The following is a 13,820-nucleotide window of genomic DNA, read 5'->3' on the forward strand; positions in this document are numbered from 1 at the left end:
ACAGACATAGTGAAACAGAAAAAAGAAACCCAGACAAACTATTATATAAAACCAAGTAATGCAGAATTGTTTAACAAAAAGAGCATTAGAAAACTGGATGCGTACAGGAATGACAGAGTACAACTGGAAAAAATATTGTTTTCAGATTATTTTTACAATGGTGTGAGATAGGTCAAGACAGACATTCATAAGGTGAGAGTCTCACACACCCCCTTGGGACCACCGCAGCAGTTAAAAAGTCATCCTCCTGAAATATGAGTGTGAGTCTGCCAGGATGGAACTCCTGAGGAGGTGTCATGAATGAGGTCTCACTTCATTAAAGGCTGTTACCACCGAAGGGGCCAGAATAAAATTGATTCACCATCCTACAGACAGATAACATAAAGAGCACAAGATGGGCATAATATGCAGTGATAACAGCTCAATCCTGTGAGCAGACAGGCTCCTGTATTTTGTACAGTTTCAAGTGGTGGAGAAGCCCTGCTGAGAGCCCTAGCTAAGGGTACATCTAGACTACGAGTTAGGGGTGTGATTCCCAGATCCCATAGGCATACTCATGCAGTTCTCATCTATTTGTTTAGATATGATCAAGCTATGAGCTTTCATGCAGACAGTGAACAGCGTGGGGGATGGAACTTTGAGGAAAAATCACATATTCCTTCCTTCAGTGATTTGAATACACACATAAGAAAGAATGCAGTAAGTAACAATATTGGCCCACATTGTCAAATATGTGAGTGCAAACAGGTGGGTTTGGAAATGTGGTTTCTAATGTATCCAGTTAAAATCCCACAGAACTGGTTACTTTTCACAAATGTACACAATATATGGTGAGATAATACATTAAGAGCATCTTGAAATTCTATATCACTTTAAAGTAGAGTATTACACTGGTATACACCCAGTTATCTCCCCAGGGTTTGTACTGGATGAGAAAGCCAAGCAGCCAGCTGGCATTCTCTGCATGGTGCTCTATGGCTGGAAAATACTTTCATAAAAGGGTGGAGCCAGGCAGTAGGCTTTGAAAAGGCTGTGCTCAATGTTATTAACCCTGGGGAACTGGCATCCTTTGACTGTACTCTGGGGCTGGGAACTTAGACTGTTGGATAAATGGGGTGACAGGGTGATAAAATTGGCCCATTTTTAAATGCTGCATATCACTGTAAGGTATCTTTCAGCATATGTTTCATGTATTAAAATTTATCAAACAACAAAATATAGGGAAAATGTCATTTGCCCTGTAGATGTGCTTGGACTCCGATCTTACACTGTTTACACACAAAAAATTGCGCAGTATATGAAAGGCCACTACTGGGCACCGCATTTCAAGAAAGATGTGGAGAAATTGGAGAGGGTCCAGAGAAGAGCAACAAGAACGATTAAAGGTCTTGAGAACATGACCTATGAAGGAAGGCTGAAAGAATTGGATTTGTTTAGTTTGGAAAAGAGAAGACTGAGAGGGGACATGATAGCAGTTTTCAGGTATCTAAAAGGGTGTCATAAGGAGGAGGGAGAAAACTTGTTCACCTTAGCCTCTAAGGATAGAACAAAAAGCAATGAGCTTAAACTGCAGCAAGGGAAGTTTAGGTTGGACATTAGGAAAAAGTTCCTAACTATCAGGGTAGTTAAATACTGGAATAAACTGCCTAGGGAGGTTGTGGAATCTCCATCTCTGGAGATATTTAAGAGTAGGTTACATAAATGTCTATCAGGGATGGTCTAGACAGTATTTGGTCCTGCCATGAGGGCATGGGACTGGACTCGATGATCTCTCGAGGTCCCTTCCAGTCCTAGAATCTATGAATATTATTATGGTCTTCAGGATGAACCAAAAAAAAATCTATTACAACCCCATCCTCACTGTGTACTTCTATATTTGGATTAAACATGACATCCACCCACCCCTCTTTATGAGGCTGGTTCAGACATGGTATGAAGCCTGTGGATGCAGGGTTGGAGAAGACAGTCTGTAAGCCCTACGGTTTTGTTGTGCATATACACCAGACAATAACAGTAGCAGGAGCGAAACCCACGAGTACTGCATGTGAAGTAACATTGCCTGAGTACCCCATGCCTAGACTTTGTGATGTCTGCTCTGTTAAAACCTTATAGGACTTGATGAAGCTTTTGGAAAGAACTATACACGTATGATAGGCATGGTCTAGAGAAATACTGACTACTCAGGATCAGGTTCTAGCTACAGTGATAGTCAAAACTGGAATTTGAGTCCAAACTGTGTTATGATATCACAATGTAAACTGAATTATCACATTATGATGCCATTCCAGCAGAGTCTCAGCTCAAAGGATAGAGAGCAGAAAAAATGGCGGGCTTCTCCGTGTGCCTGGCACTATCATGCCATCTGCATTTGGGGAATGACCCAACTGAGTGTCAGATTTATGTGCTGGCTTCACAATTCTAATTTTACTGAACTCACAGTGCTTTGGGTGACTATATCAGAGGTATACAGAATTTAATTCATATAGGCTCTTTCCCCTCCCCACTTTTTAACCATTTCCTTAACTCTGGTTGTCAAGAAAAAGTACATGAATATAAAATAGGTATGTTCAAAGGAAACAAACCAAAGGACATACCATTTCAGACTTTTCATCTTTTAGAGAATGAATTCCACGGTAAATACAAAACTATCATCAATGCAAGCACGCAAGAAGCTTTTTGTGCCCTAAGGGATGAAATATGAACTAATGTTTCGTCTGGATTGATAGTGAAGTTAATTCAGTCCCTGTGCATATCAGGTGACCACTGAGCTGGAAGCTGGACAAAGATGTTTCCCAATGAGCATTAAGTTTTCAGTTTTAAGAGGGCTATCTCTCCACATCGCTCCACCCTGAGGCGGTGCACACACACGCAACTCCCATTATCGCATTAGCAGAAGCTATGCAGCAAGCCAGGAGAGGACTGTTATGATTAATTGAACTCTCAATTTAGAATCTTTTTTTATTGTAACATGCTTCCTGCAACAGCATTAGTTTTGTCTAAAGAGAAGGTTTAGGAACTCAGTTTCCTTTGCTAAGCATAGTATTAGTGAGTAACTTGTTTTAAACATTTAATATTTCCACAACAAAGGAAAAACAGACTCCTTAAAACTATTGAAGGAAGAAGTAGTGTGTTTTGCAGTAAAGAATTCTATTTGGAAAACAAATACGTTTTAGTGTTAAGCAATACTACCAGTGATGGTTCTGCATTTTTAATAATATAAAATGAATTCTACTTGTATGTCATAAAGAAAAATATCCAGTAGTATATGGTATTGTAAAGACAAGTGAACAAGACATAGGAGATCCTGGATTTAAATGCATGAAAAAAAATCCCATGGTCATAAAGAAACACACCCTTTTCTTGCTTAAAAACTGACTGATTTCATAGTCAACAAAGGGAATTAACTCAGACTTATTTCACAAATCTGTTTGAAAAGGGGATCATAGTGAGTACTTTGCCTTTGACACCCTGTGAATTTCTGTAAAATATTGCAAGCAATTGGAAATGGCATAGTACTCAGGCACTGGTCTTCATTTTAATTAACTTTTCGGTTATCCTTTGTTTATAACTTTTTAAAAATGGGTTATCAGGATTTCTTTAAAATAGCCAAAGTCTAGAGCAAGTTTGAAGCTTAAAGGCTTATCCAATTTAAATATAAAATCTTAAAAATAAAAAACTGTGTTGCATCTTTTTCTTAAAAGGACATAAATACTTTTCTCTTGCTTTAATAAATAAAATATGCCCCCGTTTTACTGAAATGCTCCAGAAAAACACTCACATCTAAGTTGAAATTAATCAAATTGATCAAAAGAAAACATATATAGTAGTGGGAATGAAACTTGAGGTTCAGAATAGAATGGTTCTTTTCATCCCTTGTACATATTTATGTCACTCATTCTGAGAGAAGAATCAGGAAATCTGCAGTCCAAATTCCTCAGAATCTAAGGAAGCCAATAGTTGTTTCTAATTTTGTTAAAATATAGAGCTAATTCAATTTTTTAATAACTATGTATTTTTTCCTCTCCTTGAATCTTACAAACATCTTAAAATTGAAAACTTTTTGCAGATCATCTTTAAGGAAAATGCTTTTCTTGCATACCCTAAGAACTGACATCATGTTTACTTGCAGTGTATTATTATAAGAGTTCTTTCTAGCTCAGAAATATGAGTATAGGCTGTATCATGGGGTAATTTGGCTTTCTGTTCTTGAAAACAATATATATTTAATTTTTTTAATAGTAAAGGCCCAGATGAAGCTTATATAGTAGCTCAACTGGTTGGCCGACTTTTAACTGCCACTAAGCTTCAAGGAGCTCTCCCTTCATGGGCTTAAACTTGCACTCAATGCAAGTTTTACCTGAACAAACAGTGCAGGATTAAGAACATTTATCTGTGTTTACCTGAAAATGTCCTTTCCTCGAGTAATAAGATCCATAGTTCCACTACAATGGGTATTTCAGCCTGTTTGTAATTTCAGGGCAAACCCAGACCTGTCAGTCATAGGCAGTAGGGGAAAGCCGCGCCACCTGAAGTTCTCTCCACTTCAGTCAACTTCCATATCCAATCTACTTTCCTAAATTACAGATTGTGTAAACTATACTTTGGGGGATGAGTGGGAGAAACACGTTTTCTTCTACTGTGGAACATGGGGATAATTAATCCTGAAAAAATAAACCCAAATATTTGGATATCATTTTCCATCTCTGTCAGATGACAGAAAGACCCTGTTATTTCCAAGGTTGTGAGGATTTTCTGTCTGAGTCAAAGATACAACACTGGGTCTCACCAGACAAAGCACCCAACCTCAAAAACTCAAGTCGTGGAGATAAACAGCTAACGAGAACATCACTTTAATAGAAAAAAGTATAGTCACAGTTCCAACAGGAGTTAACTGTATGATCCTTGCAAGGACCAGAATGAGGACCTTGTCGGGGTGGAATAAGGATAGTCTCGTTAAAAAAGCACTTAATGTGAGGATTTGTGGAAAATTCTCTTTTCCCAAACACATGGAGAACACGGGACTCTGCAGCGTAGACACTCTTCTACAGCTACATGAAGGCCTCACTGCACTCAGTCCTATGCTCCACTCCCTCTAATATGGTAGTTAAAACATGGACCTTGCACCAGCTAGTAGAATAAGTTCGGTTTGTTGACTTCTTTGTAGGATCCATGAAAGTATTAATCACATCATCCAACTATCCATTTTTGAATCTGGATGGAGAATTGGTCCTGGATGGAGAACTGGTCTTTGCACTAGCAGATTTCCTCTATGAACTGGGAGGTTCACCACTAGGTTAATGAGTACTGTGAACCACAGCACCTTCAGTCAGAAGGCATAAATAGTATCACTGCTGCTTTCTCTATCCTAGCTTTTGAATGATTCTGGGGAGCAGTGGAAAGGCATATAGAACACACCTTGGCCAGGTCTACAAGAAAATATCTGTCACTTCACATCCTAAGTCCTCACATGAGAGGAGGCCATGGGTGTTTTATTGCTGTTTCCAAATGCAAACAGGTCAATCACTGGACTGCCAAGCTAAAAATGAGTGAGGATATTTCCGAGTGGATTCTTCAACGAGAAGATGCCAGTCAGACAGTATGATGTTTTAGGAAGATATCTAATATATTACATTTACTATTTAGCTAACAGTTATTCAGATCATGAGAAGGTGCAGAAAGCAGTAAGAAATAAGAGAGAAGCCAGAAAAAGTGATGGAAAATAACCCCTTGGAAAAAGCAATTGCAATCTATACAGCCTCCAAGTGAGCAGCAAAGCAAACAATCAGAAAGACGAGAAGCCTAGCTTTAGAGAAACTGCATAATGAGTTGAACAACAGCCCTCAACTTGCTCAGAGGAAAATACATGCAATTGTGTGGACAAGAAACAAAAGAAAGATGGTGTGAACACATTATTCATAAATGATGCAGGAGGCAGACTGGTTGTGACAGGAGACATGGTATGTAACCAATGTTGAGAATACTATAAGGGTCTACTTAATAAGGAGAACCCTTTATATGCTACAATACTATCATGTGAACCAATAATTACATGTGTTAATGACCTGTGAGAGGCAGATATCAAAGCTGCCCTGCTGAAGATGGCACCCAGAAAAGAAGCAGGTCCGGATGAAGTCACAGCAGAAATAATCCAAGATTTTAGAAAAGTTGGTGCACACTGTCTTACATATGTCCTGCACACAGTTTGAAAAGAGAAGAAAATACCAAGGGAATGGAGAAAGTCCATACTGGTATTAATTTACAAATGAGGAGGTGACATACAGATTTGGTTGAAGTACCAAGGAATTAAGCTACTGCCCCAATGCATAAAACTGCTAGAGAATATCAAGTAGTAGAGCCCATTTTAGGAAAAAAGTAGTTTGGTTTTAGAAAAGAAAAGGGGATGATAGATGGTATGTTCATTATTAGACAGTTAGTGGAAAAGAAGCTGGAGGGAAATGACCACCGCTGGGGTTTTCTCTCTTTGAAGAAATCACTCAACACATTTCTAGGAGACTGCTGGTGCCTCTATAATGATTCTATGGGGTACCAGAGGACCTTGTCCAGTTGGTGTCCAGGTTTAAACAAATTGGTTGTTTAATAATTTGTTCCAGTATCTTTGTTCAGTATCCAAGTTAGGCTTACTGGTCTATAATTCCCCAGCTCTTTCTTTTACTCCTTTTTTAAGATAGGTACTATGTTTCCCTTCTCCAGTAATCTGGTACGTTAGCAATCCTCCATGAGTTCTCATGATTCAGAGATTGCTTTGCCTAGTTCCTTATGTACTCTAGGGTGATATTCATCAGGCTCTTATGACTTAAATATATCTAACTTATCTATGTATTCTTTAACCTGTTATTTTTCTGTTCTGGCCCGAGATCCTTCTTCCTTGTTAATATTAATTGTGTTAAGCACCTGGTCACAACTAACTTTTTTAGTGAAGAGTGAATTAAAAAAAGGCATTAAACTTTAGCCTTCTCTGTGTCATCCATTATTTGCTCTCCTTCCCCATTAAGTAATGAAACCACACATTATTTCATTATTGTCTTACATTAGAAATATTTATAGAACCACTTCCTATTGCTTTTTATGCCTTTGCTTGTTGTAACTCATTTTGTCCCTTAACCTGTCTGATTTTGTCCTACATGTGCTGTTCTTCTACACTCTTTCTTAGCAATGTACCTTTGTTTCCACTTTTGGTATGGCTTTCCTTTTGACTTTCAAGAGCTCCTGATGCAGCCATATAGGTCTATTCCAGGGGTAGGTAACCTATGGCACACGTGCCGAAGGTGGCACGTGAGCTGATTTTCAGTGGCACTCACACTGCCCAGGTCCTGGCCACCGGTCCAGGGGGCTCTGCATTTTAATTTAATTTTAAATGAAGCTTCTTAAACATTGAAAAAAACATATTTATTTTACATACAACAATAGTTTAGTTATATATTATAGACTTAGAGAAAGAGACCTTCTAAAAATGTTAAAATGTATTACTGGCACGCAAAACCTTAAATTAGAGTGAATGAATGAAGACTCAGCACACCACTTCTGAAAGGTTGCCAACCCCTGGTCTATTCCTATTCTTCCTATCTTTCCTCCACATTGTGACACTTCGCTGTTCTGCCTTTCCTCTCTCATTCAATATCAAAATGCTGACTCCCATTTCTGACTGGCCAGTAATGTGTGGTGTTTAGATGCTGCTTGTGATTATTAGAACTGGGACCACTGGCTGTTGGAAGTCTGAATGGATAGGAAACAGGAAGGAGGGGGGAGGAGTTGAGGAGGCTGAGTGAGAGTTACAGAGGGTGCAGCAGCAGCAGCTTGGTAAAGAGATTTCCACTGTAAAAATAAAGTCCTGTTGAAGTTGTTAGTACCTTGCCTGGCTGATACAACATAATGCCAGCCTCCTTTACCCACTTGCTAAATTTTCAAACATGCACCTTTGTTCTTTCTCCCAGGCTGCCCCTCACACTTCAGAGGTGGTCCCTGTAAACATCCACAAAGTTACCTCTTCATTCCTCCTTAAAATCTCAGTTGCTGTGATGCCTATAAAAAACTTGACAATATTTAGGCTGCTGGTGTGCTGAAATCATTGCCCATCATGCTGACCAATAATATCTCATTGTTTCCTTGTACTCCCTCATCTATCTGTCTGTATCCATCTGTTGTCTGCTGTCTTATATGTTGTCTCTTATCTGTATGTCTTGTAAGCTCTTTGGGAGAAGGAACATCTTTTTGTTCCGTGTTTTTACAGGGTCTAGCACAATGGGTCCTGGTCCATGATTGGGGCTCCTAGCCACTGCGATAATCCAAAATAATTAATTAAATAATAAGATCATGAATTTAATACATCAATACTGCCATCTACTGACTGTATTTACTCATAACACTACACATTTGTGTTTCACTTTAATATTTCTTTACTGCTTTTTCTGTCGCCTGCGACCCCTGAAATCCAAAGTGCTATCTTAAAAACCCCAATTTATGTTGATGTGTAATGGAAATCAGACATCTCTAATTTTTTTAAAGTCAATATATTATTTCCCTCCAAGTACATATGTACATTTTGTGAATTACGTAAAGGTAGAGTTAATGCACTGTTGAGGTTGAGAAATCGGCACTCAAGAGTCGGAGTTTCTGGAATTTTCTCCTATAATATTAATCCAGTTAAACTGCATATCCTACACCTCTACCCCGATATAACACAAATTCGGATATAACGTGGTAAAGCAGCGCTCTGGGGAGGCGGGGCTGCGCACTCTGGTGGATCAAAGCAAGTTCGATATAATGTGGTTTCACCTATAACGCAGTAAGATTTTTTGGCTCCTGAGGACAGCGTTATATCGGGGTAGAGGTGTATATATTTTGTGATATGCATTAACAACACAGAAAGAAACATTAATGTTTCTATTTAACCAAAACTCAAGAATATAAACAAATTGCAAAATGGCAAAGTAAATAATATGGTAACAACTGTTACCTTAACTTTTGGAATTTCCAGACTTTGCATGCTTGATTTCTTGACTTTTATGATGCTAGTGTTAGAAGTTTGCATTTTTTCCTCCTCTAATCCATCTTTTTCCCCTTTACCTTTTTCTTTTAAGGAAGAAAGAAAAAAATGCCCTTTGCCGAAAGGAGCTTACAGGCTTGTCAGGGCCTCCATATTCCTTGAGCTAGAGCTGTTCATCTTGAAGACTCATAAAACAACTGATTTTGCCAGAATCCTTCTGAATGTAACCCTGCCTTGACCCTAACCATTAACATCTAGGGAAACTGAGGAAAATGCCCAAGTTTGTTCTCAACTGTTAGGAGGGTCCATAGGATGAAAATGGTCTCAGAGGTATCTAAGCTTCACAGATCAAAAGGCAACACACTGAATGTCACCAAAAAGCAAATTGCAATTTGGAATTCCACGTGGAATTTGCTATGTTCTTTGACTGGATAATCAGTGTACAAAAAGCATCCAAGCAAGTAAGCTTTGCCATGAAGGTCTTCATCTGTAATTTGTTTGGGGGCTCAGAAAATGGTAAGAATCACAGCACAGTATGGAAGCTCACATTAATTCAGCAACATCTCACAATTATTGACTAAGAAGAGACTTGCCAGTGATCCTGATTTAAAATCAAGAGACCAACTGGGTTTATGACTACTTGCAAGAAAAGCTTGGTAATAAACATAATAATTGGCATCATTTTGCAGAACAAAGAGGATTAAAAATAAGGTTGGATATATCATTATACTCCTGCTATTACTATTATTTCCTGACTCATATTTACTTGTTTTAAAGCACTTCTGGAATCCTGTGCCAGGTCTTCTTAGACCTCCCCCCACCTTTGACTAAATAACCAAAATGCTGTGCAGCCTTTACAGTCACAACCACCACGGACCTGAAAATAAGATTTGTGATCTTGTTTGTCAAAGATCACTGTTGTGTTAATGTTAACTGCTGGGCTACACATTGCTCACGCTGTAACTCTGAATGATAAATATCTGGACTTTTTTGTTGTTGTATGGTCAACATTTTATACCTGTGTTAATGTAAACTTTATGTGTGCATGCTGCCCTGAAGAATATTCATCTGTTAAAATTAAGCAGGAACTCAATCCATTTTTCCTCATTATTTTTCTTGTTTTTATTTTTGTCTGTGAAGTGCTGCTATATTTGTTGTCCTGAGGTGAACAGGTAATACTGAGGGATCATAACAAAGATATCATGAATGGATAACTAATGAATGTAAATGATCTTTAAATATTTGGGTTTTTTTCTTTACTGTCTTTCTTTCTCTTTTCCTTGTTTTTGTTTCTTTTTCTTTTTTCATTTCCTTCTTAAATTCAAATTTTTTGATTTAATTAAACTTAACAGAAACATGTTTACTAAGGTTTAATGATAAATATGCAACTCAGATATATGATAATGTGTGCTCAGATGAGCCATATACATCTTATTGTATCCCAACAATGTATCCCATTAAATTTTTCACATAGCATTAGTATAAAATGACTAGGTATAACTTTTCAGTTCTGCTCACCCCTTCCTTACATTTATGTACACTTCATTTTTTTGCACAATTACAATTAATTTTTAAGAATTCTGCCTGTAACAAGGCGTACTTTAGGATTCTGTGGAAATTATGTTGGTTGTATATTTTATTGTGATATGACCTTTGCTTTCTGCTTTGAGTAGCAGCTTTTCAGAAATGCTGACCAATCAGATAGATGGCTCAATCTCTTATTTGGATACTGAGATGACTAGGATATGTGCGAGAAATGTGTTGCCTCCTAACCCGAAGGTGTGAAGATCTCTGTTTCTGGGTGGAGTGCAGACTGCTTCCAGCCTCTGTCACCTCAGTGTCTGAATGAACAGCAGATGAAGACACTTATGATGTCAGGACATTCCAGTAATGGCAGTCTGAAGAAAATGCTTGGTCAAAGAGGGGTATTTGACTCTCCAGAGGTAAGAAGGTCTGCTCTTTGTATTTCATGCTCCCCTCCATCCTGCATAGTGAGCAGGGACGTGTAACAGCTGCTCCATTGCACAATGGCAGAATCTCTGGTCTGATGGGGAGCACTGGAATGTTTACCCACTTGTGAGTTCTGATTAGCCAACTGTTCTTACGTGTTTAATGTTGTTTCAAAGGAACACTGATTATAAATATAAAAAGAAAAGAATGTCCTCGGTGTTTCAATAGTTAAATCATTCATCCAAGTTATTGCTCTGTGTTGAAATCTCACTAGGAAATCAAGGAAATGCCAAACTGGCTTATGGGAGGAGCAGTAATTGAAATTGTTAACTGAAATAACTCATCTACTAGCAGGTTGGGGATCAGTGTTGTACCTTAGACTGGGAAAGTAGGATTTTCAAGTAGGATTGTCACAAGAGATGACACAAAAAGTTTGGCCTCATGGAAGTAAGGACTCTGGATCAGACTGACTGTCTGTGATTACAATGTGTTTTTACATTCTTTTTAGGCAAGACAAGACCATTTTTGTCTCACTCATCTTTAGTCTCACCCATATTGTTCACACAGGGTGAAAGGGGGCAAAGAGGTGGCACTAGGCCTAGGAAGTGTTAAATCAACAGGGCTTACGTGGTGCATAGGCATTGTGCTGCTTCTTGGCACAGGGATGAATGTCACCTCAAATGGCACTCAAATGGGAAAAGAGCTATCTTGGGTAGACAAATTAACATCTATAAAAAGATATATAGGCTGCAAATAGCAGTTCCAAATTCCTAAGGATTGGAATACTAGAGGAAAATACATTTCACAATAATGAGTGAGAATTCACACATCCCAAAGAGTGACTTTTTAAAAAAGTATGATGTTCAATGATTTTTTATTCCTTTTTTATAAAATAAATCTTAGCACTTACATCAAGATCTGATGTTTCTATACTCCTGATTTCCTTGTTCAGTAGGGGACCTTTGCAAGCATGTCTGTCTACTTTAGGGGTTTACAATTCAACCCTAAACACATACTCAGCAAGAAAAGTTGGAGCAGATTTAAAAATTTAAAAATCATTAGGCTATTATTCATTTTTAGCAGTTTAAAAATTAGTAGAGGTTAGAGAATTACATGTGTTTTTAGCGCCTTATAAATAAAATAGATTTGCATTTGACTTGGGACTACTCATATGAGTAACATTAGTTTTGGTATGTGTTTGCAAGATTAGCCCGTCTGGCAGAAAGTACATAAAACAGAAGAATAGTAAAAAGCAGTGAGAAGCTGGAGGAGCCCCTCAAGAGACCCTTGTTAAAGTTTTGTCAGCAAACTGAAAGGAAGTTGAAGTCTTTTTCTGCCTCTGATGGAGTCATCCCATCCCTGGAATCTGCTAAATAATTCCTGTCAGAGCCTCAAAAATACTTCAAAAGGGCAATTTTAAAATGTATTTATTTATTTTGAGTCTTGGGAATAGATTGGATTGTAACAGGGTGAGGATACCTCCTTACAAGCTGTTCATCCCTCTCACCACCATGCTGGACTACCAAAGCAGTGTACTTTTAGGAACAAAGTATAAACGTTTTCAGAAAAGGGCAGCTTATCACAATTTAGCTGCTACATGGTTAACCTTGTGTGAAATTGTTCTTGTGGAAATGCTGGAAAAGTAAATACATTCTCCAGTTCCTTACTTCTTTTGTCCACAACCACAGGCAACCATGGTACACAGGGTTTACAACAGGCTACATAGGATAATTGTTGCACACCTTGCCAAAAAATATATATATTAACAGCCTCACTGATTAAAATAAGTCAAATGCATTCCTTAAAAATATCACTAAGGTAACATTCAGAAACTGAGTGAATTCCATGGGCTGTTTTGACATATTTATTGGTTATTTTGAAATTGGATTGACAAAACTAATTAAGTGCATAAAAATAGTATGTATGTGTAAGGTAAGGTTGATTTAAAAAACTCTTAGTAGTGAATTCAGCAGCATTTGTGATTGTTGTCTTTGATTTCTGAAGGAGCTGATTTATGGTACCAAAAATGTAACAGACCATTTTGCCTGGGCTTGTGATTAACATAGGATGAAATGATAGCTAAAATGTGGGAGGTCAACTTTTTTTCTTTTTTAAACACTTACATGTCGCTGGCAATGGAAGAGTTCCTGGACATGGACTTTGGAGAGAGGTCATAGTCACTGTCTGACCGGTAGAGGAAGGACTCTCTACGTTGACTATGGACGAAGTTAGCCTGGAGAATTAGTCCTGACCCAGGGCTCGTCATGGGATCCAAGGGACTCCGTCCCGATGATGTGCCATTGTCTACATCAAAACTGTAAGAAAGAGGGGGAGGGAGTAAAAAAAGATTTATGCCACAGTTATGCTGAGAGTTTTGAAAATAACAAATGCAGCTATAAGAGCAGATGCCTCTAACACATTTTTCAATAGCTAAAAACTTCTGTTAATAGTGGGAAAATCTACAGCTGATCAACTCCACTGTTAAATCAATAACAGGTGTCTCTGGAAATATACTGTGGAATTGCTGATAACCAAAGAAAGAATGACTGGGGGGAGGAGAGATAAATCACTATTAAGGTTATTGAAGTCTACACGTTTCTTGGGATGTGGGGTGTCCACTGGTGGCACTATGGACTCAATGCATGTGTTTTCTCAGCTGAAAAGTGTGCTGTAAGAGCAGAAACACAAAGCTTGGGCCAATGAGCTGGAGTTGCTCCTATGGTCAGCCGTATTAGGGATCACTGCAGGAACAGGGAGGGAAGGTGGTTTTCAAGAATCTGCTCAGGCCTTTGCCCACAAGAACACATTAGCACCAGGGAGTCAGAGTGGATCCAGAAGCTTTCCCCACCTTCCCTGGTTCCTCCTC

At 38.4% G+C, this 13,820-nt stretch overlaps 1 protein-coding gene across 7 annotated transcripts in view; it reads right to left on the minus strand.

Annotated features, from left to right (window-relative positions):
* Positions 1 to 13,820, minus strand: part of PDE4D (phosphodiesterase 4D) — a 1,097,801-nt gene that overhangs the window by 177,609 nt on the left and 906,372 nt on the right. For all 7 annotated transcript variants that reach the window (XM_065599005.1, XM_065599006.1, XM_065599007.1 and 4 more), the window contains one exon: positions 13,078 to 13,269. In XM_065599005.1, the coding sequence (XP_065455077.1) occupies positions 13,078 to 13,269 (192 nt within the window). The remainder of the gene's footprint in view (positions 1 to 13,077; positions 13,270 to 13,820) is intronic.

Source organism: Chrysemys picta, chromosome 6, assembly GCF_011386835.1.
Source record: "Chrysemys picta bellii isolate R12L10 chromosome 6, ASM1138683v2, whole genome shotgun sequence".
NCBI lineage: Eukaryota > Metazoa > Chordata > Testudines > Emydidae > Chrysemys > Chrysemys picta.